This window comes from Pyrgilauda ruficollis, unplaced genomic scaffold, assembly GCF_017590135.1.
Source record: "Pyrgilauda ruficollis isolate IOZ18807 unplaced genomic scaffold, ASM1759013v1 scaffold188, whole genome shotgun sequence".
Taxonomy (NCBI): domain Eukaryota; kingdom Metazoa; phylum Chordata; class Aves; order Passeriformes; family Passeridae; genus Pyrgilauda; species Pyrgilauda ruficollis.
In genome coordinates this window covers 543,290-565,691 of record NW_024517873.1, presented here as the reverse complement: position 1 = coordinate 565,691, position 22,402 = coordinate 543,290, and the positions used below count along the sequence as shown (strand labels likewise).

Below are 22,402 nucleotides of genomic sequence, written 5' to 3'. Positions count from 1 at the left end.
GTGGGGTGTCCCCTCACCCTGAGCAGAGCTCAGAGAAACACGTGGAGGAAGAAGAGAGAGCCGTGAGTCTGCTGTGGCGCCGAGCTCAGGCACAGCAGGTTGCCAGGCCAGCTGTTGGAGTGCTTGTGGCGATACTTTATTCCCTAAAGTCTGCTTTATGCCCAGAAATGTCTGTGGTATCTTTAACAGGAACCAGGGGGCAGGGCCAGAGCCTGGGAGCCCAGGCACAGGCTCTGTTCAGTCCCTCTCTGGCATGGTGGGCAGCCACAGGGACTGCTACTTCATTGCTTTTGCTGCATTCGTTTTCGCCAATCTGGGCAAGAAGCTTTTGGGTGGGGTTTTTTGTTTTGTTTTTGTTTTTGGGGTTTGTTTGTGTTTGGTTTGGTTTTTTTCTTCCCCTGGCCTGGAGGCTTTTCACCAGCAAATCCTTTCGGAGGCTTTTTGGTTTTTTTTTTCCTTGAACTGTTTTGTTTGTTTTTTTCCTTTGGCCCGAGGAGACCGCAGGGGCAGCCCTGGTCAGTCCAAACCGCAGAAAGACCAGCAAAAGAAGGGACATTAAAGTCCACCAACTTCACCTGCTGTGAGGAGAAGACCCATGCCAGAAATCCAACAGGTTCCCAGGCCGCTTCAGAAACTCTTTTCTCCCCCCGTTCCCAGAGACAAATAAGGGCAGCTGCCATCTTTACCTCTCAGCAAGGTGGGGATGGGGTGAAAGGTTCAATTTTCTTTTTTTTTCCTGTGCTTTGCAGGTATCTTGCTTTGTTAATAAACAGTTTTACATTTTTTTCATTTTCTTCCCCTGATACCCATTTCTCTCATTGGCAGAAGAAAAAGGAGCTATTTAAGCCCTTTCCCTCTAGAGGAAATACTCATTCCAGGTGTTTCCTCCTGCAGTTTGTCTCCAAAACTGAGATACCAGGTCATCGTGCTGGCAGCATCCCCATGCCAGGCACAAGAGATACTGAGGGGAGCTGGGAGAGGGACTGTCCCAGATTGCAAGGCAAGATGTACTCCATTTGCCATCTGTTAGAGGTGTGGCATTTATCTTCTGTTCAGTGGGCAATTTATCTCTTCCACACCCACTCCTCCCTCCTCAGAGACACCTGCTGATAACAGGCTGTTGAATGTCCCTGCATGGCTGATAAGAACTACAGCAGCCATTGGGAGATGCTCCACCCAGAGGGAGGAGCCAAGCATTCCTACCTGGATATAATCTGAGATCCTGGGACAGCACCACAGCTTCTCCACTGGATTTCCCAGAGGAACAGCTGCCTCTTCCACTGGATCTTCAGAGGAAGACTACACCCTTTTCTACAGCATCCCTGCTCCAAGAGAACCACACCTGACACTCCAGGAGGACTGCAGCCACCATTCCAATTGGACTGCTACCAACACCCTGCCCCACAGGTTGTGTTCTGACTCTGTCAGTGTTGTTTTGGTTTACTGCTTTTTTTTTATCTTTTTATTTTCTTCCCTATTAAAGAACTGTTATTCCTGCTCCCATATTTTTGCCTGAGAGCCCCTTAATTTCAAATTCATAACAATTTGGAGGGAGGGGTTTTATGTTTTCCATTTCAGGGGAGGCTCCTGCCTTCCTTAGCAGACACCTGTCTTTCCAAACTGACACAGGAACCCTGCCCTGCAGCATGGGCAGTGGGCTGGGGCCAGGCCACCACCCCCCCCACTTCCCTGTCCTGTGCTGCTGGGAGAGTTCTTCAAAGCCCTGGTTCTCAAGGGCACAAGTGGTGCCATGCAGCTCAGGGCAGGCAGAAAGCAGGACAAGGAATGATGGAAGTGGCTGGAAGGTTTCTGAGAGGTTGGCTGGGGCAAGTGACAACTCAGCTACAAATAAAATTCAAATATCCTTATCTCTTCTCATCTTTACAAACATCTGTTAAAAAAGTAGAAACATCTCAGGTACTCTTGGCATCTTTGAAAATTTAAAAGAAAAAGGCTTATCATAAACTGGCCACTTAGCTCACTGAGAAAGTGGTTCTGGTTGAAGGGAAACAAAAGCAAACTAACTTTTTACAAGATCACTTTTGAGTTAAGTGCTCTGCTGCATCCTTTGCCAGGGCTGCCTTGAAGAAGATGCTTCAGGTCAGCAACATAAGAGCCCAGGCTAAATTTGTTGTTGCTGGCTTTTTTCCATTATTGATCTGGTTTTCCAAAGGGTCCAGCACACTCTGGACACTGTGTAATAAATAGGAACATGCAGGAAGCAAGAAAACCAGGGAGGGACATGGCAGCAAATGATAATCAATCCTTCAGCATCATCTAATCCTCACCCAGGTTCAGTGAGGTTGTTCCACGGCCTGTGCTGCCATGGCTGGAGGGATGCACCAAGATCCAGAGGGATGCTGGTGCTCCCAGAAAGGGAGAAGGTTTATGGAAAGGGCCTGACCCTGCTCTGAGCTCTGCTGTTCACAGGGAGCCAGGAAGATGCTCGGGCTGGAAGCTGTGCCACAGAGATCAGCAGGATCCAGGGAATTCTTACCTGGTGCTGCTCATGAACTGGGAGAACTGTAAATGACAAAATCCAGGAGAGAGGAGAGGAGCTGGGAACAGGAGCACCACCTGGAGATGAGGAAGGAGAGGGAAAGGGCAAAAGGGAGGAAAACCAAGAGAAGGGAAAAAAAAAAAAAAAGGCAAAATTCACTTTTAAAGGGATTCATTGCTGAATCCAGCTCCTTTTTGTAAAGCCTAGTGAAGAACCTCAGATGCCAAAGGTTGAAATTGATTTTCCATCTTCACCCTGACGTTGGTTACTGTTTTATACACAAAGTATGAGACTGGTATAAAAGGTTGTGGGGATTTCCCAGGGGAAAGCAAAAGCCAGCCTGCTCTGCCTTTTTTGATTCAGCATTAAGAGACAAACAGGTGCAGAACGAGAAGGAGAAGTCCTGACCAAACCAGGACTCATTCCATGCACCTCAAAGAGGGCAGGAAGTGGCCTTGGATCAGTGGAAGCAAAATACCCAAAACACTAATCCAAGACGCAGCCAGGACAGGACCTGACCCTGCTCTGCTCTCACACCCCCTCTTTTTGCTCACTCACTTTGCTAACAAGAGTTGGAAACCATGGGCAGTTCTGACAGATGCCAGAGGGTCCTTTTCTTCTGCAGATTCCCAAAAAATGCCACCTAGCTGGAGACCCTGAGCCCTCTCCTGCATTCTGAGCTGGAGGAGGAGCTGCTCAGCCATCACCCAGCACCTCAGAGAGCCCCCTGGTCCTAGCTGAGTCTTTCCCTGCCTGAAAAGGAAACAAAAATGTCACCCTGTCCCAGCTTGCTACCCATTGCCCCCTGTGTTACCTCTGCTCCAAAATTAAAGTTGCTGAGTAATTTGGAGGATTTTGGTAATGCTTTTGCTCTGGACATGCCCTTTTGGCAGCATGCACAGACACCCCCGCTGCAGGGACTCTCCAGGGCTGCATGTGACAGCCTCCTCCCACAGCTCTGCCTGGACTGGCAGGAGTTTGCACATCCCTGGCGTGAGCACAGAGGCTCTGGGAAGGAGGGAGGTGATGAAGCCAGGACTCACACCCAGAGGCAGTGCCAGGGTGGCAGCAAAGCCCAGCAGTAGCTTAAAAATTGCTTGAAAGCAATTCCCAGCTGAAAGGTGAGGCCATCAAGGATGGTTCCTTTGGAGAAATCTGCTGCCCTGAGAGAGGCAAAGGCAGTGCCAGTGGAGCTCAGCCCAGCTAGGTGCAGCACCATCCCTGCCCAGCCAGGCATGGGGACCTGCTGGGGCAAAGGGACCTGATCAGCGACCTGGCCAAAAGGGGTACAAGGAAAAGAAGGGAGCAAAAAATAAAGTGTACAGAGACACAGACCTGGACAACTGTCCTGGTTTGAAAGACAGATGTCTGCCAAGGAAGGTGGGAACCTCCCTTGGAATGGCCAAATTATTATAATCTTGAAATCAAGGGGCTTTCAGGCAAAGAATCCCGAGGCACCCGAGTAGATGGTGAGGGTCCTTTGTGAGGTGAGGCAGGTGTCAGTAAGGTCCCAGTGACACGGCCACTCTCAGCAGAGTTTAATTCGCGGTAGAAGGCAGGAGCAGAGCCATCCCGCAGAGGAGGCGAATCCTCCCCGCACTGAGCGCAGCCTGTCTCCCCTCTGATGTCCAGAGCGAGAGAGAGCTACAGCCCCTCCTGCCAGCCCAGATCTCCCGGAAAATCTGCCCTTCCCGAGAGAATGCCCCTCAGCTGCCATAGTGCAGCCAGCTCCACTCCTCCCCCTTCTCCTTGGCCAGATCTTGTCTCTCTTTAAGTATCGGTCACTGTTGTCTCTTAGCAACAAATGGGAGAAAATTCCCTGAGAGGAAGAACAAAAGGAAAAATCCTAACCCACAACAACAACAAATGAGAGCAATGAAAGTGTAATAATCAAACCTCATAATTTAACGATGGGATCACAATTCCAGGGAAATCCAGCCTGCATAGGTGTGCAAAGCTGGGGATCAAAGCTGCGTGTCCCAAACGACTCCACGTGCCAAGGGAAGGATGTGAGCACTAAAGCCAAGTGGGGTGAAAGAATTTGGGGAGGACAAGGTGTCAGACATGCCAAAAGAGTGCAAGAGGAACTGGTCATGGGTAAAGTGCAATCCGTCATGGGTAAAGGGAGCTTGGCCAAGGCAGGGTTCAGGCAGGCAGAGGGTTCATGCGGGTGTCTGCAAAGCCACCTGGCAGCAGCTGCCTTGCATCCTGCTTTATTTGTGCTCAGCTGGTGCCTTCCAGAGTGATGTGACAAAGCAGAGTGGAATGCCTTGTGTTCCCTGTGACTGGGAATAAGGCCGTCATCCCTCGACACAGGAAGAGCTGCCCGGAGAACAGAGAGGTGGGATGCAAAGCCCAGCACGTGCTGTTCCCCATTACCAGCTGAGCAATCGAGGTGGCACGTGCCCTGCACACGTCTCCACCATGAGCCATGCAGCAGGACAGAACTGGGCAGACAGAAGGGCAGGAGCCAGAGCTCCCCCTTTCCCAGAATGCAGCTTGGACACCCAGAGCACGGCCACTGCTCTGTGGCTGGTGTCCCCAGGTGCCATCCCAAGGGGCTGGAGGTGCCTGTGGGGCCATGGCCCAAGAGGGCTCTGAGCATCCTGCACAGGCAGATACAGACTCCTCCAGCACTCAAGGGCTCTTATCACCCACCTGCAGCTGGGCCGAGGGAGGGGAGATGCAGCAGACCCTGTGATGTAAACAGGACTGGGCACTGCAGGAACAGGAGGAAATGACAAATTCAGGTGTTGGATGAGGTCCCACAAGGGCTGGCAGCTTCAGGGCATGGGAGGTCATTGCCCAGATGATGGGAGGGGGAAGCTTGGTGGGGTGGTACCCAGACAGACTCCCAGGTCTGCTTTCCAGCCCCTCTGGACTGTGCCCTGCTCACTCAAACAAGCTGGAAGTGCTGGGCAAGCTCAGTCCAGCCATGAGTGGATGAGGGGATCAGAGAAGTGGGAAGCAGACTGAAGACCTTCAAACCATCTTTCCTGGAACCAACCTGCAGGCTGAGCAGGTAAGTCCTGGATGTCTAAAAAGTGCTGAATGCTGTGATCTTTCAATTACTCCTTCTCTGCTTTATCATCTTCAGGCAGTCCTTGAGTCTTGTAATTCTCACTTCCAGCAGTGAATCCTTTCTCCCCTCCTGTTGACTGACCGTGGACATGCTGGCATCCAGGATGGAGACAGCAGACAGTGAGACCCTGATTGATGAGGTGGAGGAGATGAGTGGAAGAGGTGAGTTTTCAGAAGAGAAGAGGAGGGAGAACTGTCCTCTCTTGAGGACAAAATGCACCCTGCTTCTGCTGTGGGACAGCTACTGAAGGTCAAAGCACTGGGGCTTGTTCCCAGACTAGGCTTTTCATGGGCTGGGACTTGGTGGCTGCAACACTCCCAGCTAAACTCTTGGTGCTCATCTGTAGATCCAGATCCAGCACCAAAGGCTCCTGAGCTGACATCCTTGGCCCCCTCCACTGTTCATAGAAAGAGATGTGAATTTGGGGCCATGGGTTATGGGTCTTGGGGTAACCTCTAATGTGGTCAGCACTGGTTTGTGCCCTGCCTGTTCTTCTCTCGCAGTACCAGAGACACCCAGGCTCAGGTCCAGGTGGCTGCACTGCAGGTGTGCTCCCACCCACTCAGGTGCTGCCTTCTCCTCCAGGAAACAGAGGTCCCCTTGTCCAGGATGTGTGCAGGCCCCTGGGGTGGGGACAGGGATGGGGCAGCAGGGAGCCAGGGACAGTTCAGCTGGGGGGGTTTCCCTCTGCAAGGGAAAAGGAACTCACCCTGTCCCTTTTCTTGCTGGGGTGGATGCAGCCCCAGGGCTGCCTGTTCTGAACAGCTTCTCTTCCTCTCTCCCCAGCTGACGTGACTCTGGACCCAGACACCGCCAACCCTTTCCTCATTCTGGCCAGTGACCAGCGAGGGGTGGGACGGGGGGACGAGTGGACCTTGCTGCCCAACAACCCCGAGCGGTTTGACACGGAGCCGTGTGTGCTGGGCAGCCAGGGCTTCGCTGCGGGGAGACACTGCTGGGAGGTGGAGGTGGCCGAGGCAGGGGACTGGTGGGCAGTGGGAGTGGCCCAGGAGTCTGTCAGGAGGAAGGGGATCCTCAGTTTTACGCCCCAGGAGGGGATCTGGGCCGTGGGGCAGTGGTTTGGACAGTACCATGCTTTCAGTGATCCTGACTGGACCCCACTTCACCTTACCTGCCTCCCCAGGGCCATCCAGGTCTGCCTGGACTTCATAGACAAGCAGGTGACTTTTGCTGATGCTGAGAGTGAAGCCCCAATCTTTGCTTTCTGCCTGGCCTCGTGTGCTGGGGAGAGGCTGCGCCCGTGGCTCTGGGTGGGGATGGACTCGTGGCTCAAGCTGTGCCCCTGACAGGGAGGGAACATGGGGGACAGGGAAGAGACTGGAAAGGTGAACGCCATCACTTGGGTCTTGGTGCTGGGAACTGGAAGGGTCCTGCATCCTGCTGGCTTCTCCTCATGTGGATCCTCTGGCCACCAAGGAGAGGACTAGCAGGTCATGGAAGTGGATGCCACAACAGAGCCTCCTTCATCCCCCCACCCCTCAGCTGGGACTGCAGGGACAATAGGGAGCACAAAGGCTGGGTGCAGGGAGGAGCTTGGTGCCCGGTGGTGCCATGGCAGGGACCATCACTGAGTGCCAGGGCACTGCAGAGCTGCTCTGTACAAGGCCATGGAAAATATAGCAGGGTCCAGCTCCTCCAAGGGTGCTGGCATAGTGCCTCTGGCTTTTTTTCAATTAAGTTAAAAAACCCCAAACATAGCTGGATACTCATGATAACACTTATCTTCCCCACACATCCAGAGCCTGTCCTTGCCTGATGTGCACTAAGCACATTTCTTGCAGCAGCAGAGCACTGGTAGCAGTGCAGGGGCAGCAGTAGGGGCAGCCCAGGAAGGAAAGCACAATGCTGAGCTGTGTCTGAAATCCACAGGAGAGGCAGGAATCCACAAGAATGGCCACAGATCTGGCATTCTCTGATATCGCCCCATCAAGGTCCCACCTCACAGGATCCTGCTAAATCGTGTCCTTAGGAGAGGAGAAAGTGGATGTTGGTAAAGGGGGACATTGCCTGGGTCCAGGCTAGATTTCATCTCTGAACACTTTTCTGGTTGGACCTTCTTTACTGCCACTTCAGTTGTCATCGTTGTGGTGGCATCTGGTCGCAGGCAGCAACATTGCTCTCGCTGCTCCACTCTGGGAGCTGCAGAGTTGCAGTGCTGGGTCAAGCCCAGGTATTGCCCCCCGAGCTCTGCCCTAAGCCTCTTCCACCGTGGTAGCATCAAGACTGAGGAAACTCAGGGTTCTCTGCTCCCAGTGAGGCACTTCCTACTCTCCATGGGCAGGAGCCTCTGAAACTGTCCTAGTTTTGCTTGGGATAGAGTTAACTTTCCTCTCAGTGGTCAGCACAGTGCTGGGTTTGGGATTTAGGGTGAGAGTAATATTGATAGCAACAACCAAACCATCAGTCACATGATGTTTACCCTGCCTTTTCAGTCTCATGCTCTGCCAGCGAGGAGTTGCACAAGAAGCTGGGGCGGGGGGGGGGAACACAGCCAGGACAGCTGACCTGAACTGGCCAGAGATATTCCACAAGATAAAACATCCTGCCCAGTGTGAAAACTGGGGGAGCTGCTGGTGAGGGGCTGATGGCTGCTGGGAGACAGGCTGGGCACAGATCAGCGGGTGCTGAGCACCTATACGGGGCATCACTTGTTCCACTTGGGGTTTATATTTTTTCATTACAATTATTATTATCATTGGTATTATTACATATTACTTTATCACAATTATTAAGCTGGTTTTACCTCAAATCAAAAGTTTTTTTTCCCCCCATCCCCCTTGGAGGATGACTGAGTGGCTGTGTGGTGTTTAGTTGTCAGCTGGGGTTACACCATGACAGAGGTTCACAGCAGGAGGTTGGTGTATGGAGTTGGCAGATTGTTAGTTCTGTATTTTTGTCCTTTGTCATGCAAAACATCCCAAAAGAGTTGTGCTGTGCATTTAGGGGCACCTACCTCAATCAAGAAGAAGAAATTCCTTTCTGAAAGCCACCTTAAGTCCCTCAGACTGGAGAAAAGTTTTTTCAACAGACTGGTGTCTGGGAACTTCACTGTAATTTTGTGGTTTGGAGGGAGTAAATACTTTGCTCTGGTTTCCTTTTTGATGTGTCCCCCAAAAATTAAATTTTAAAAAATCAGCTCTCGGAGCTGAGTTGCATAACTGCAGCACTTGTGTGAGAAATACATAATTCCATTTAGAATTGCACCACAAAGACTCTGGGGAGCTTAAAATTCAGCTCTCATGTGTTAGAGATCTCTGCATGCTGGAGCCACAATGGGCAGGAAGGGTAAGGAACACCGGGGTCCTTGAGCAAGGCTGGACCCACACGGGCTCTGAGTGGTTTTGGGGAGACAGCCAGGCGGGGCGGTTTGTGCCAGAGCCAGCGCGGGCACAGACAGCACATCGCAGCAGTGCCCTGCTGCCTCCTCAGCCGTGCTGGACACAGAGACACAGGGCAACTCCCAAAGCCCTTGGTGCACAGCAGGGTGGGATCAGACCCCTGGGACACTCCTGCTGCCAGGGAAAAAGGCTGCAGCAGTGCACAGTGGAAGCACCTCAACAAACATGCTCTTCTCAGCACTGGTCTGTCAGACGTGCTCCAAACAAAGCCTGCCTGGATTTGGCACATCAGCCAAGCAACTGTGACTGAATGCCCTTCCCAGGGAACTGTTTCCTTTTCCCCAGTGAGCCCTTTCTCTGGGACTTCTGCTTCTTTTACACTGTTCTTGCTGTTGCAGATGCCACTTTTTCTTCTCCCCACCCTGCCAGATTGCTGTGTGGCACCACAGTTTTATCTTAAAGGACTGGCTGAGCCAACCATGGCACTCTCTTTTTAAAAAAACCTTTTTTTTCTTTTAATATCAACAAGCCCAAAAAACCCTTGATTTGAGAGCTTGGCCAAGAAACTCATCCAAGGTCTTGCCCAAGGCTAAAGCCTTGTCCAGGACCTCAGAAATGCATCCAACATTGGCGTTGCAGTGCTTTGAGTGGCACTTTAAACGGGCAGCTTCACAATTTCCAACCCCCTGCTGCAAGTGTGGCGTGACCAGATTTTCAACACAGATCCAGGGCCAGGGGCCAAGGCTGCAGGGGATGTTGGGTCTCCTCATTGCTCCACTGAACAGGGAACGATGGCTGCCCAAGTCTCTGCCCTGAGGTTGCATGCCCTGCAGCCCCTGCCATGGTGCTGGCCCTGGGTGGCTCTCGGAGCCAGCTGGCAGCAAGTGCACAGAGCAAGGCTCCTGCCCTGCAGCATGCAGCCAGCAGCTCTTGCACACTTGGGCACAACTCAGACACAGCTCAGACACTGCTCTGAGTGGCTCACACACACTCAAGCACAGCTCTGACACAGTGGGACACAGCTGGGCACTGCCCACCATGACCTGACCCGGGCTCACAGGTGCCCGGTGTCTCCCAGAGCCTGCAGTGAGGGGCTGGGCTGCAGGGCCGTGGGCAGGCCCGGCTCAGGCAGCTCACAGGGAGCCTCTGTGGGGTGGCACCATGGCAGCATCAGGGTCGCTCGCTCTGTGCAGCCCCATACACACCCCTGGTCCAACCAGGGGCCAAGGACTCTTGACTTGGCCCAAACATCATCGCCTTGCTTGGCCCACACCAGGCAGGCTTCTGTACACTGACAGACAAACTGCCCAGAAATGAAAAAAGGCCCTGGATTTTGTCCAACTTTGAAACCGTCTGCTGGGGCCCTGGGGGCTGGCCAGGGCAGCTGCTACCAGGGTGCTCTCTGGGAGGCAGCCTGGGCTCTGCAGCCCTGGCCCCTCCAATAACAACACAACAGCCCAAAGTTTGTCTCACTTTTATTTACATCATTGCACAGCCCATTTCCCCAGAACGCACTGGAACGTGGTGGGTCAGACACCGATTGCCCACACCCACGAGCTGAACATCACTGGGAAGGAGGACAAGACTCAAAGAGTCACTACTGGGTCTTGTGGGGGCACATGCAACCGCTCCAATTGTTGGCAATGACAGCAAAGCCAAGGATGCTGAGTGCAGCCGTGGCCACACACAGGACTGGGACCCCACTGCCCCAGCCAAGGGCTTCTGGCTTTCACAGTTGCATATTTGGATTGATGGTGGGTTTCTTAACTGGAACACTGGCTCCATGAAGTCCTTACCCTGGGGACATGCAATGGGAGAGAGCATCCCTCATCTGCCAGAACTCGCTGCCTTGTGGGGCCAAGCTCCTGGGAGGCAGCCAGGGCTGGGAAAGTTAAACCACCCCTCCATTTTTCTTCACTGGTGATGTCCTGGTGACAGGGGGGTTGTTGGGAAGGGGCTGAAGGAAGGGGCACCCAGGACAAGGCACAGAGCAGTGGTGCAGAGCCTGCTGCTATGGAAGGGTGTGCAGGGTGGGGAGCACCTGCATGGGAAAGGGATGGGACTGGAGTAGGGACTGTGACTGGAGCTGGGCAGCAGCAGCCTCCCCACCAAGAGTACCAGAAGCAGAGTAATCCCTGCATGAGTGGGAAAAGGGCAGACACCCCCAGGTATGTGGAAGAAGGGAAGGGACAGTCAGGGGGCTGGCCAAGAGAGGGGAGCAGAGATGTGCAGCCAGGCTGTAGCAGAGGACGTTCACCCCACAGTCACACCAGCCCCTCACGCTTGGAACAGAGGCCAGTTCAGAGCAGCCCTCAGGGCACAGAGAGGCTGCTGCAAGATGTGTCAGGGTATCCCCAAGCTGCACCTGGGAGAGGGGACAGGAGAGCAGACAGACCACCAGGGCCAAGGGCTGCAGCAATCCTGTTGGGCAAGATGGCACACTGGTCCCTGCTGTTCAGGCCACCAGCAACTACCAGCTCAGGCTGAGGGAACACACAAGGAAACACATCCTGCTTTGCAGATAGGGAGGAGGAGGAAGAGGAGGAGGAAGTGCACGTGGTGCTTTGAATTCAGGAAATTACAGATCTCCATCTCACAGGGCATTGCACTGACCCACCTGCTTTCAGCAAAGGGGCAGAGGGACAAGTGCATGACCACCACCACCCACTACAAGGACACAGGCCCCTCAGAGCCTGCCTCTTGCCTGCTCTCTACCCTCACCACCATGGAGCCAGAGCCCAGGCTCCAGCAAAGCAGCTGCACACACCTCTGGAGCACCTGGCAGGGCAGCATCACCACCAGCGTCCTCACAGCCTGTGCCACTCGGGAGGCTCAGGAAAGCTCAGCACCAGGCACTGTCTGGCAGGGTGAGGTGGCAGAGGCAAGGACCAAAGCCAAACCAGGGGGACTCTTGGCAAAGGGGGCATTCTGAAACAGAGGGCTTTGAGAGCTGCATGTACTGGAAACGTAGGTGAAAGGAGGAGAAGGAGGAACACTGGCCACACAGGACAAGGGACCCAGAGCCTGTTCTCTGGGACCAGCACACTGGGGGAGGGGGGGGGTGTTTCACTAGAGGACACAACAGGCAGGCAGCGCTACCAGGGATGAACCCAATCCCAGCAGCTCCTCTGGAATGTGCAAATAAAGTGCAGAGACAGCCAAGAGCACCTGCGTCCTGCCAGCGCCGCAGGGCATGGCCTGTCCCCTAAGGTACGTGTGAAACTGATGCTACAGGAGGTCCAGCCTCAAGCTGGCAAAAGGACATCAGCAAACAGAGACTCCAACTCCCACCTTCTGGGGTCAGGAAAGCTCCTTTCTCAATCTTTTCAAAGCAAAAGGCAATGGTGGGTTTAGCTAGTACGGAGTCATCTCTTCCCACCCTCGGATCCTCCATCTACCTTTGCCAGACAGACCAAGGGCTGAGTGCATCCGAGTCCTGGGGATAAGCCAGGATCTCAAGGAAAGCATTTTGTGAGATCATGTCTGCACTGGAAAAGATTCTCTCATTCTGAAACTGATTCTGAAATTCTCAAAATTACAGTACTTTACAATACAAAATGTCTCCATTCAGTATTATGTCATTTTACTCCTTCTGGGATTATAGTAATTATTAAAAACACTCAGCTTTCTAGAAAGGACAGAACACCACAAAAGAGACCAAAGAGTAACGGGAAGGCTGCTGCAGTATATCAAAACCAATTTAGTGCAAAGGAGAAGGGGACTTTCAAGAATGGTTGATGGAAAGTGTTCCTCATATGCTCATTTGGAGAAAAGGCATTGATTTAACCTCTGAATGAGATCAGGTTGCCAGCTTCTATCCTGAAGCTTAGAACATCAACACAAAAGGATTGAAACACAATATGCATGGCCATTAAAAAATAATATTATATATAGATATATATATATAGAGAGAGAGGGAGATGTTTTCCATGTATGGTATTTCGTTATAGGAAAGTGTCCCTGCAGACAGGCATTTTCTGCCATCAGGCTCTTTTGGGCCATTTCACCCACAGATGCTGATTATGTGTCTCTTTGCCAAGGTCTAAAGCACGTGCTGAGCACAGAGTCCCTTTGGGTGGGATGATTGTTTTCAGTGCCCCACAGCTGCCACGGTCCCTGGGCCTGTGGGGATGCCCGACCCTCCACCCTGGCCGGCCGCGGGACGGCTCAGACCGTGGTCTCATCCGCCGCCTTCTTCATGAGCTTGGCGGAGAGGAGGGAGTGGGGCACGGGCTGAGGGCTCCGCGAGGCCGGGATCATCAGGCGGACTTTCTGGTTGGTCCTTCGCCACTCCGAGTACAGCTGGCAGTGGTAGCGGAACGAGACCTGGCGGGCGAGAACGCAGCACTGTCACCGACCCGCCCCGCTCCGGAGCACACAGCAGCAGGGACAGCCCAGCGCCCGCGCCCCTCTGCCTCTGGGGACCCCTTATCCTGAGGCAAGGACACAGCACTGACCCCGGCATGGTTTGGGGTGCTCCGTGTCCCCAGCCTCTGGCAAGCAATCAATCCCTTCCTGGTGACCAGGCTGAGTGGGGCACAGCCAAAGGGCCCTTCTGGGCAGCACCAGCAGAGCGGGATGGGGTTTGCTTAGCTGGGTTTGGCTCCGGGCTGCTGAAATGTGGTGGGGATGAGCTGCAACTCGCCCCTTCATGCAGCCCCGGGATGCAGCCAGCACCTTCGGTGAGCAAAACAAAGGTCTGAACCCAACCAGCCTCCTCCCATCTCACACACCCCAGGGGACCTTCTTCATCCTGCACAGAAACCTTCCCTCCTTTGTCTGCAACAACAGGACAGCAGCTGGACTCATTTTTTCCTGACAACACCGTGGCCTGGGAGACTTGTCCACCCGGAGGGAGACAGGGGAGGAAGCAAAGGCTGGAGGAACCCAGAGCAGCCCAGCAGAGGCAGGAGCTGGCCCTGCAGTTTCAGAGCAGCCCTGCGAGGGGAGCTTTGAGCTTGGCTTAAATACCGAATCCAGTCAGCCACTGATCTAAACCAGGCCTTCTTACAGGAAGCATTTAATTGGCAACTGGGACGTACCAGGAAGTGCATCTGACACAGAAAACTCAGTAAAACTGTTACTTCTGGATGGGTCTACAAGACATCTTATGAGAAACGAAGCTGTGCCACTGTGTCACTGAGGTAATTGAGCTTACTGTTTCTTGTACACCCCTCTTTCCTGTTGCAGAGGGATTGTGGCAATAAGACTGTTTGCTGACAAACTCATCTCCCAGTTTTCAGAGAATGGGGAGCTAATGGTGGGAACCTCAAAGAAGGCTCCTGCTCCTCACAAAGGAGCTGCAGCCTTGCCTACAGACTCTCTCATAACCCTCACACTGGTTACAGCCATGAACCCCCTCCCACATATTGGCCCCTTGTACTGCACAGCCTAGGGTTGAACGAGCTGAATATAAAGAAAGGGGCTTCACCTAATGTCCTCCTCTGCTCAAGGGAAAGTGAAGCACAGCAGAATTAGAGCCATTTTAGTCAGGACTTGTTACTGCACAAACATTTTTCCATTTCCTCCAGGTTTTCAGCTCCTCCCCACCAGTCCTGAGATAGAGAAGACGGAAACACTTCCTCTTAAGGTTTCCAATTTCAGCTTGGCTTCCTATGGAAACAAGCTTCATGCAGAACATGCAGCATGGAAACTTTCCTCCATGGCTCCCATGCAAGGAGTGCCTCCAGCTTTGCCCCCAGAGCAGGGGCTGCTGCAGCACCAGCTCATCCTGCCCTGGCTCCCAAGTCTGCAGGGGGGAGTTGTAAGAGTGTCCAGCCCCAGGGGAAGGGGTTACTCTGAGAAAATGGAACACGAGACGACAAGGAAACGGACTGGGGAATTTCTACTGCCCACAGGACTCCCAGCTTTTTGGGATCCCACTATTTCTCCTGCATCAAGTGCACTTCTTCCCTTCCCAAAATGATGTTTCCCAGTAAGCAGCTGGAAAAGGGCATTGACAGGGCATGAGCACACAAAGGGCTTGCTTGGAACAGGAGAGCCAAAATCAAGATCCAAACCCAGAAGTCCACCCAGCAACACAAGACAAAAGAAGTGAATGGGAAACAGAGGGAAGTCCCTGGCCTAGCAGCCCCTGGAGAGAACAGCCCTGGGGACCTGGGGAGGGACCAGGCAGCCCCACTGAGGCTTCTCTTGTGCCACACCCAAACCTGCATTCGCTGTCCTGCTCTTCTCAGCTCCCTGCAAGATACAAGCTCCTCACCCCCTAATTCAGCACATCCAGAAATGCCAAACAAGGCATCTGCAGGAAGCTCTCTCCCAGCAGGGATCAGTTCAACACCCAGACTGGCTCACGTGCAGGTTCCCAGCAACCCCCAGTGCCCCCCATGCAGCCATGGGCCAGGGCACACTGGCTACCAAGCCCTGACTCAGTGCCGACCACAAAACCCAGCACCAGAGAAGCCACAGGTTTCCCCAGGGCCAGAGAGTTCCTTCCACACACCTTAAAAATACTGTATAGGAGTTTGTTTAGGTGTGGTCAGACACCTCCAAGGCCAGTCTGCACCCCAGCTGGGCATGGCCAGTCTGTGCTGAGCAGCAAAAGCACAGAGGGATGTGGTGGTAAATTATTTAGTCAAATGTGTTCCATATTTTACTTTTCCCCTGCACTGCCCAGGTAACAAGTTTGTGTTTCTTCTTGAACTACAGATGGGCCACTGCCTGACCCAGCCCCAAGCTCTTGCCACCCAGCCTCAGCCCCAGCCCCATCCCAGCTCCAGCACTCTGTGGCTGGTTGGGTTCTGACACTCGGGGAACACTGTGACAGTCTGGAAAGCAGATGACCACGAGGTGATTTTCCATTCTCAGCACCAACTTTAGCAGCTTGCACATGAAGATAACTAAATGGACATTCAGGTGGAAGAGCCCAAGGTGTTCTCACACGGGAGGCAGAAATAGCAGGTGGCACTGATGAGGTGCGAGCCGGCACTCCCAGCTCCTGTTGGAGCAGGAGCAGGACCCCGGCAGCCGGCACTTACCAGTGTCCAGAGGACGTAGATGGTGAAAAGTGCTATAGTGAGTGCTATGAGTCCGATGGCCTCCAGCCGGCTGTTGAACTGCAGGTGGTCCTGGGCCCCGCGCAGACACAGCCAGCCCGAGATGGCCGCCAGCGGAGTGATGAACAGGAAACACACCATGTCACAGAACAGCGTCCTCTTCTCATTGCGGGGCCCGGGGTCCTTCAGCCACTGCGGGGAGCACGGAGAAGGGGATCAGCCCGTGACGGCAGGAGCACGGCGGGCGGGCAGAGCCGGGAGCTCTCGCCTGCGCTACGCTCCTCACAACTTGGCTACAGACTCACAACCCTCACACCGGTTACAGCCAGTGCAGTCTGACTCACGTCAGCCTTCTCCTAAAGGGAACCAGAGTGTCAAGTCTAGGTTTAACAACTAACAAGGGAAATGGAAGAAACAGTTCATGAACGTGTACAGGGAAAGGCAGTCATGAATACAGAAGCTCCTGGGCTCTCCTCTGGCGTAGTGAGGAGCAGGCACTGCAGGACATGAGTTCAGTAAAGCCTAGCTTAATATGGATCTGACAGGTCTTGGACTAAACTTCAACACAAACAGACCCAGGACTCTAACTGGTGAAGGGGTTGTGGGAAACAGGGGCACTGGGGTCTGCAGCAAGGCCAAGCTGTAACAGCCTCTGTCCCAAATCTAGCCCTTGGGTTCCTGTGGGAGAATCACAGCACTTTAGAGTTTCACAGGTAATTTCCAAATGTTTCTTTCTTTTTGTGAGTCCTGACTTGCTTCCAGTGTGGGTTCATTTTAGATACTTAACTTCAGCAACAGCAATTGTTCTATTTTCCTAGGATTATGCTATTTTTAGCCTTTCCTTTCCTTTTTTTAAAATAGCAAGAAGCTGTGGTTCCTACAGATATACCAAATTGTTACAGCACATCTTTACTGGGATCTGTGTGTGCTGGCCTGCAGATTCTTCCTTCTTCTCCTCACTAAGATGACTGCCTCATTCAGGTTTTTTAAATTTTATTTTTAAATAAAACTTGGAGAATATTATTGAAAAAGCACAGACAGAGCAGGGAAGAGACTATCAGGGCCTGGGCTGTCAGGCCAATCCTACTGTACGGTACCTGCTTTGGAACAGACAGCTTGGGAAGGGACTCATCTGGGAACTCGGCACACAAAGCTCCTTTCCTACTTAGAAACCACCCTTTAAGAGCAATACAGAAGTGGTGGTGACAGGTATGCAAGAAACTGTGAGACCTCAGCAGAGGTAACCTGAGGACACGGCTGGCCAGAGGCACACAGGCTCAGAGGGAAGCAAGGCAGGGGGCACAGAGGTGAGTGCAGATTTAACTGCAGCAGGGATGCTCAGTAAGACACAGCAAAAGGGCAAGAATGGGACTGGAAGCACAGCCAACTTTTGTGGAAATGGGAAAGAGAAGGGGCAGCTGGGAAACCTGGGCATGGAATAGGGGGGTGGCTAGGCTGGTTAGAGCCACAGCCACAGAAACAGCAGGTTCTGCAGCACCTGGGATGGGACACTGAGCTGGTCATGAGCAGAGGAGAGGATGCTGCCGTGACAGGAATGAGCCTGGCCTGGAATTCCACCTGGGAGGACTCATAACCACAGTATTTTAGGGATGTGACTTGAATCATTTGAACACTTCAGTGGCAACAGTGAAGGAATTTTCATTGATTCTAAAGCCATTTGGAGCATGACTTGATGGGCAGACAGCCAGAAGAAAACCTCAAAGAGTCACAGAATCACTAAGGTTGGAAAAAGACTCCCAAGATCATCAAGTCCAACCATCAACCCAGAGCCACCTCCAAACCATGTCCTCAAGTCATCCACATATTTTTTTAACACTTCAAGGGATGGTGGCTCCACCACTATCCTGGCAGCCAGTTCCAATGCCTGACAACCCTTTCCATGAATAAATTTCCCCAATATCTATTCTAAACCTCTTCTGGCACACCTTGTGGCTGTTTACTCTCATCCTGTCCCTTCTTCCCTGGGAGCAGAGCTTGACCCCCACCTGGCTGCCTCCTCCTGTCAGGGAGAGATAACAGAAGGTCTCCCCTGAGCCTCCTTTTCTCCAGGCTGAGCCCCCCCCAGCTGCTCCTGGTACTCCAGACCCTTCCTCAGCTCTGTTGCCCCTCTCTGGACACATTCCAGTGCCTCAGTGTCTTCCTTGGACTAGGCTGCCACCCCGGGATTTGAGGTGGGGCTTCAGCAGTGCCCAGCACTGGAAGATGGCCACAGCCCTGGTCCTGCTGCCCACACTGTGGCTGGTACAGGCCAGGTGCCATTGGCCTTCCTGGCCATCTGGCTCACACTCAGCCACTGCTGACCAGCACTACCAGGTCCTTCTCCACTGGGCAGCTTTCAGAGCAGGCAGAACTGTCGTTTGGACAGGACTGGGAGAAGGGAGGCAGACCTGCAGGCCTTGGATGGGTCTGCAGAGGAATCAGTGATGAGCTGCGTGGGGACAATAAACACCACACATGCAGTCTGAGCAGTCCTGGGAGGAAGTGAGGGTGGACAGCAACTCATTGGCACAGGAAAGCTGCTCCCATGGACAGTGCTCAAATCCAGCCTTGTGCCAGGCTCTCCCCAGTCCAGGGCCAGGACAGGGCTGCCTGGTGACACAGCACTCAGGCCAGTGCCAAATCACCCTGTCTGGACCAGGTTCCCTCTAGCAGCAAGACCAGTGCACCCCGTTCTCTGCAACAGGACATACTGGGGCACTTCTGACCCTTGTACAGTAAGAAGCTCAGGCAGATAGGTATTTCACTGCTTCTTAATTCTATTTATATTCCTCGTGACTTTTGAAACTCCTTCCTCCTCCCCAAGATGGGAGACAAGCATATAAAGGCAGGAAGCAAATTAATTTCCTTTTGAAGCAGTTGATTTACTTTGCCAATATGCACTGACAGAGTAACAAAATGGAAAACAATAAGCCACTCTAAGGGTGCAGCATTTCTGGCACAGCAACACATCAGTGCATATGGGACTTTAAATAAACTTTGTGAATAACCCATAAAGTGGTCAGGCAGATTAAACATTTTTTGTAGGGAAAACTATCAAGTAAGCATGGGAAAGCAACAAAAGCACAACTTGGCCTTCTAGCAGCTTCCACACTGCAATCTTGTTTGAGACTGAAAGAAAAGAGACAGAGGTGGCTACTTGCTGCCATTTGGGCTATGAGCTGAGTCCCAGATCCTGCTTGAAACAACTTCTCTCTGCTTGTGTGACAGAATTCTGGGTACAACCATATTTCTTTGTCCTCCAGCATGATCCTGAGGCTTTTCCAGAGACTGGGATCAGCAGGGTTGTGGAAGGGAGCTCATTTCTTAGAGCCACAGCAGGGCTGTGGGGTGATGAGAAGCTGACCTTTGGGTGCTGCAGTGCCCACGAAGCTTGGGTGAGCCCAAGGTGATGGGAGGCAGGAGGGAGGGCAGGCAGTAAAAGGCACAAGGACATCATCAGCTCCTCTGGAAGCCAAGAGCAGAACTCAAAGCATACCAGAGCAGTCTCTCAGCCTGACCAACCCAGCACCTGCTGCTCCATGCATTTTAAGACCAGGCTGCATTCTGCCCCTTGGGACCAAGGAGAGTGGACAGAAGAGGGACTCTCCCAGCAGCACTCGGCCCCTTGCAGTCTGTCTGGGGGCTTAAAAATGGGTGCTTTAAAAATTAGCTTTCACTGATTCTTACCTTGTGTGGCTGAATGTGAGCTGTCAGCCTGTTTAATGAACACATCCCATGCAGCACTCAGTGCAGCACAGCAGTGGAGGGACAAGCACGTGCTCACATCTCTCCCTGCCATGCACCTGGACCCCTTGCTCTGGTGGGCATGAGTCAGGACCAGTGTGACCTGCCAGCCTCACCACCTGACCCTGCCAGAGTTCCCCACGTGCTTCACACTACAGCACGATGGCAAGCCACAGCACCACACAAGCATTTGGCTGCATTACAAAACATCCTACATGCTTTCTGCCCACCAAACAGTTACCCTCTGGCTTCTCAGGTGCCTGCTGATTTTCCTTCCACTGCTGACCTGGTGCCTGGCTATAAAAGCCAGAAAAAAATCAGATGAACTTGATCACAGCAGCACTGTTAGCCTTGTCCTTGTACTGAGAAACACATTGAATCAAAAAGTACAGCTTCAGATGAAGGACTCTCACATCCCTTCTCTGGGCCTGCACCAAAACCTTTCTGCAGGCCATCGAGCTTCATGGGCAGCCCCAGCAGAATTGTCCTGTTTCCTTCACCAAGGGCGGAAGGGATGTTTTCTGACAGAGTACCCAAAATTCAGGAAGCCAAGACCCAGAAATGCCCCTAGCCCTGCAAGCATGGCAGTTAAATGCTGCACAAAGCTGCCCCTCCTTATCCTCCTTTCCCCACCTACCTGCCAACAATGCTCCACAGACCTCCGCAAACCAAATCTCTCCTTGTACAGGCATGAAAGCCTTCCCTACACCCTCAGCTGCTGGGAAGCACACGGCTCTGGGCTGACCCAAGAGATTCAGGAGCACTAGAAATGGTGGACAGGAGAGGAACAGAGCCAAGCAGTGCTGCAGGTCACTGGGACACTCCTCCAGAGAGAGCAGCACGAGCTTCCACGGTTGGTGGCACCATGGCCAATGCCACACCACAACGTGCCAGTACCAGGGATCACAGCACCTCAGAGAAAGCTCACTGGTCTTCTGGGTCAGCACAGCACAGACAGGGCTGGACAAAGTGGTGAAGATGGACAGGAAAGGAAGACTAGTGCTGGTGAGCGCAAGGGTATTTTCTGTTTTGGCCCCAAACAGGCCATTGCTTTATGCAGAGCAGTGCCCAGGACTGCACAGAGAAGTGCCAAGAGGATCTCATGTTGGACCTGTGACCAGCATCACCAGACAGCAAACTCAAGTAAAGACAGAAAGGAAAGGATTAGAGGGGTGGGAACTCAGAAGGATTTGTTTTTCACTAGATCCAGGAGTGTAAAAGAGGCATGCACTGAGCAAGGAGAGAGGTGGGCTGGGGAAGGGTAGAGGAACACGGATCAGACAACAGTGCAGTGAGTTCAGCAGAAGAATTCAAGGAAAGCAAAGCAAAAAGTCTGTCTGCAAGGAAGATAAGGCTGGAGGAAGGGTGGAGGAGAGCTTATATCACAGCTCAATTCTCCGAACTGGAGGGAGGACAGTGAGTGCTGCGCCGGGCACTGCGCCCAGAGGCAAAACTTCTTTCCCTAATAACGTAAGCAGGAGTAACATCACAATTCCTGCCTGCCAACCTCCCTTTTTGTGTTCCAGGGACATCTCTGCAGCACCTCCCACAGCCACAGAGGTACAGAAGACTCAGGAGACGAAGCAGAAGGACTGCATGTGACAGACCCATGGGACGTGTCCCCTGCTCTGGGTGTAACCTCCAGTCAAGCAGCTCCTCAGAGAATTTCAAGCACGTTTCGTTGTGTGTGACAGCATGTTTGAAAATTGTACTTTCAAGAGACAAAAAAATAATCCACTGACCTACATAAAATATCCAGTTTAAGTGGACCACAAGTGTTAGCAGCCATTGAAAAGTAATCATCTTTAATCAAAATTGCACCATAAACTCCAAGAACAGCAGGAGCAAAAAACTGTCAGGCTCCCGTACAGCACAGCACTCTTGGAAGGAGGAGCTGTTTTGAGGAGGCAAAGGAGCACATCAGAATCACTAAAGCAGCCCATTTATAAAGTTGTTAAAACACACACTGCTGGAAAACACCAGCAAAATTGAAACACCGAAGCAGAAATTTCTTGGGACTCCGTGATGAGATTTGCTTGCAAGGACAGAAATAGGGAAACAAAAAGTATGGCTGGACTGCTCCAACACTGGTTACCAGAGAAATCTTTTTTGGAATTAGTGAAATGTCTTAAATGAGTTTTTCCTTAGCAAAGGAATTGAATGCTTGCAGAAGCATTATGATCAAGTCCTGTGCTATGCTTGTTAGCTTTCACCATGAGGGTATGTTGACTTTCAGCCTCCCAGTAATTTCAGCAAAGCCAGAGTCTTTGTTCTCTGCACCAGCAGTTTGTGTCCTCTCAGAGCAGAGACCTGAAACTCCTGGCTCCTCTCCCTGGTATTTACATGATGTGTGAAGAAAAACACACCCTTTCTGTGGAGTATGGAGTGATCTTTGCTGGGACTGAACAGCTGCTGCTCTGACATGCAAGTCCAGGACATTTCTGCAGAGACCTGGGCTGGCAGCACAGACCTGACCCGACCCCTCCCCATGCCAGGACTGGCCTCAGAAACCACAGCTGGCTCCCAGCAGGGGCACATGGCCCAAACAGGAGTCTTTGGGCTGCTGAGGTGGTGCTTCTCTCAGAGGGGACAAAATTAACAATAGCTTGAAGCTTTAACCCTTTACAAGCAGTTAATGAACTGAAGAGAGAAATGAGAGGGTGGGTGCCACAGCAAAACACACAAAACAAGGCAGACATGG

General features: G+C 52.5%; 2 protein-coding genes across 8 annotated transcripts in view; one reads left to right on the top strand and one right to left on the bottom strand.

Annotated features, from left to right (window-relative positions):
* Nucleotides 1-3,953: 3,953 nt before the first annotated feature.
* Nucleotides 3,954-8,766, top strand: LOC121352372 (thaicobrin-like). 2 transcript variants are annotated; one of them, XM_041465254.1, is made up of 3 exons: nt 3,954-5,522; nt 5,634-5,743; nt 6,369-8,766. In XM_041465254.1, exons 2-3 carry the CDS (start codon nt 5,671-5,673, stop codon nt 6,887-6,889), a joined length of 594 nt encoding a protein of 197 aa, XP_041321188.1. In that variant the 5' UTR covers nt 3,954-5,522; nt 5,634-5,670; the 3' UTR covers nt 6,890-8,766. The 2 variants fall into 2 exon arrangements, with proteins under 2 accessions (XP_041321188.1, XP_041321187.1); XM_041465253.1 differs by having other exon boundaries at nt 5,631-5,743.
* A 1,639-nt stretch (nt 8,767-10,405) lies between these two features.
* MARCHF2 (membrane associated ring-CH-type finger 2) overlaps nt 10,406-22,402 on the bottom strand; it is a 34,045-nt gene continuing 22,048 nt past the window's right edge. For all 6 annotated transcript variants that reach the window (XM_041465252.1, XM_041465249.1, XM_041465247.1 and 3 more), the window contains 2 exons: nt 15,940-16,149; nt 10,406-13,267 (listed from right to left, as the gene is read on the bottom strand). In XM_041465252.1, coding sequence (XP_041321186.1) covers nt 13,109-13,267; nt 15,940-16,149 — 369 coding nt within the window. In that variant the 3' untranslated portion in view covers nt 10,406-13,108. The remainder of the gene's footprint in view (nt 13,268-15,939; nt 16,150-22,402) is intronic.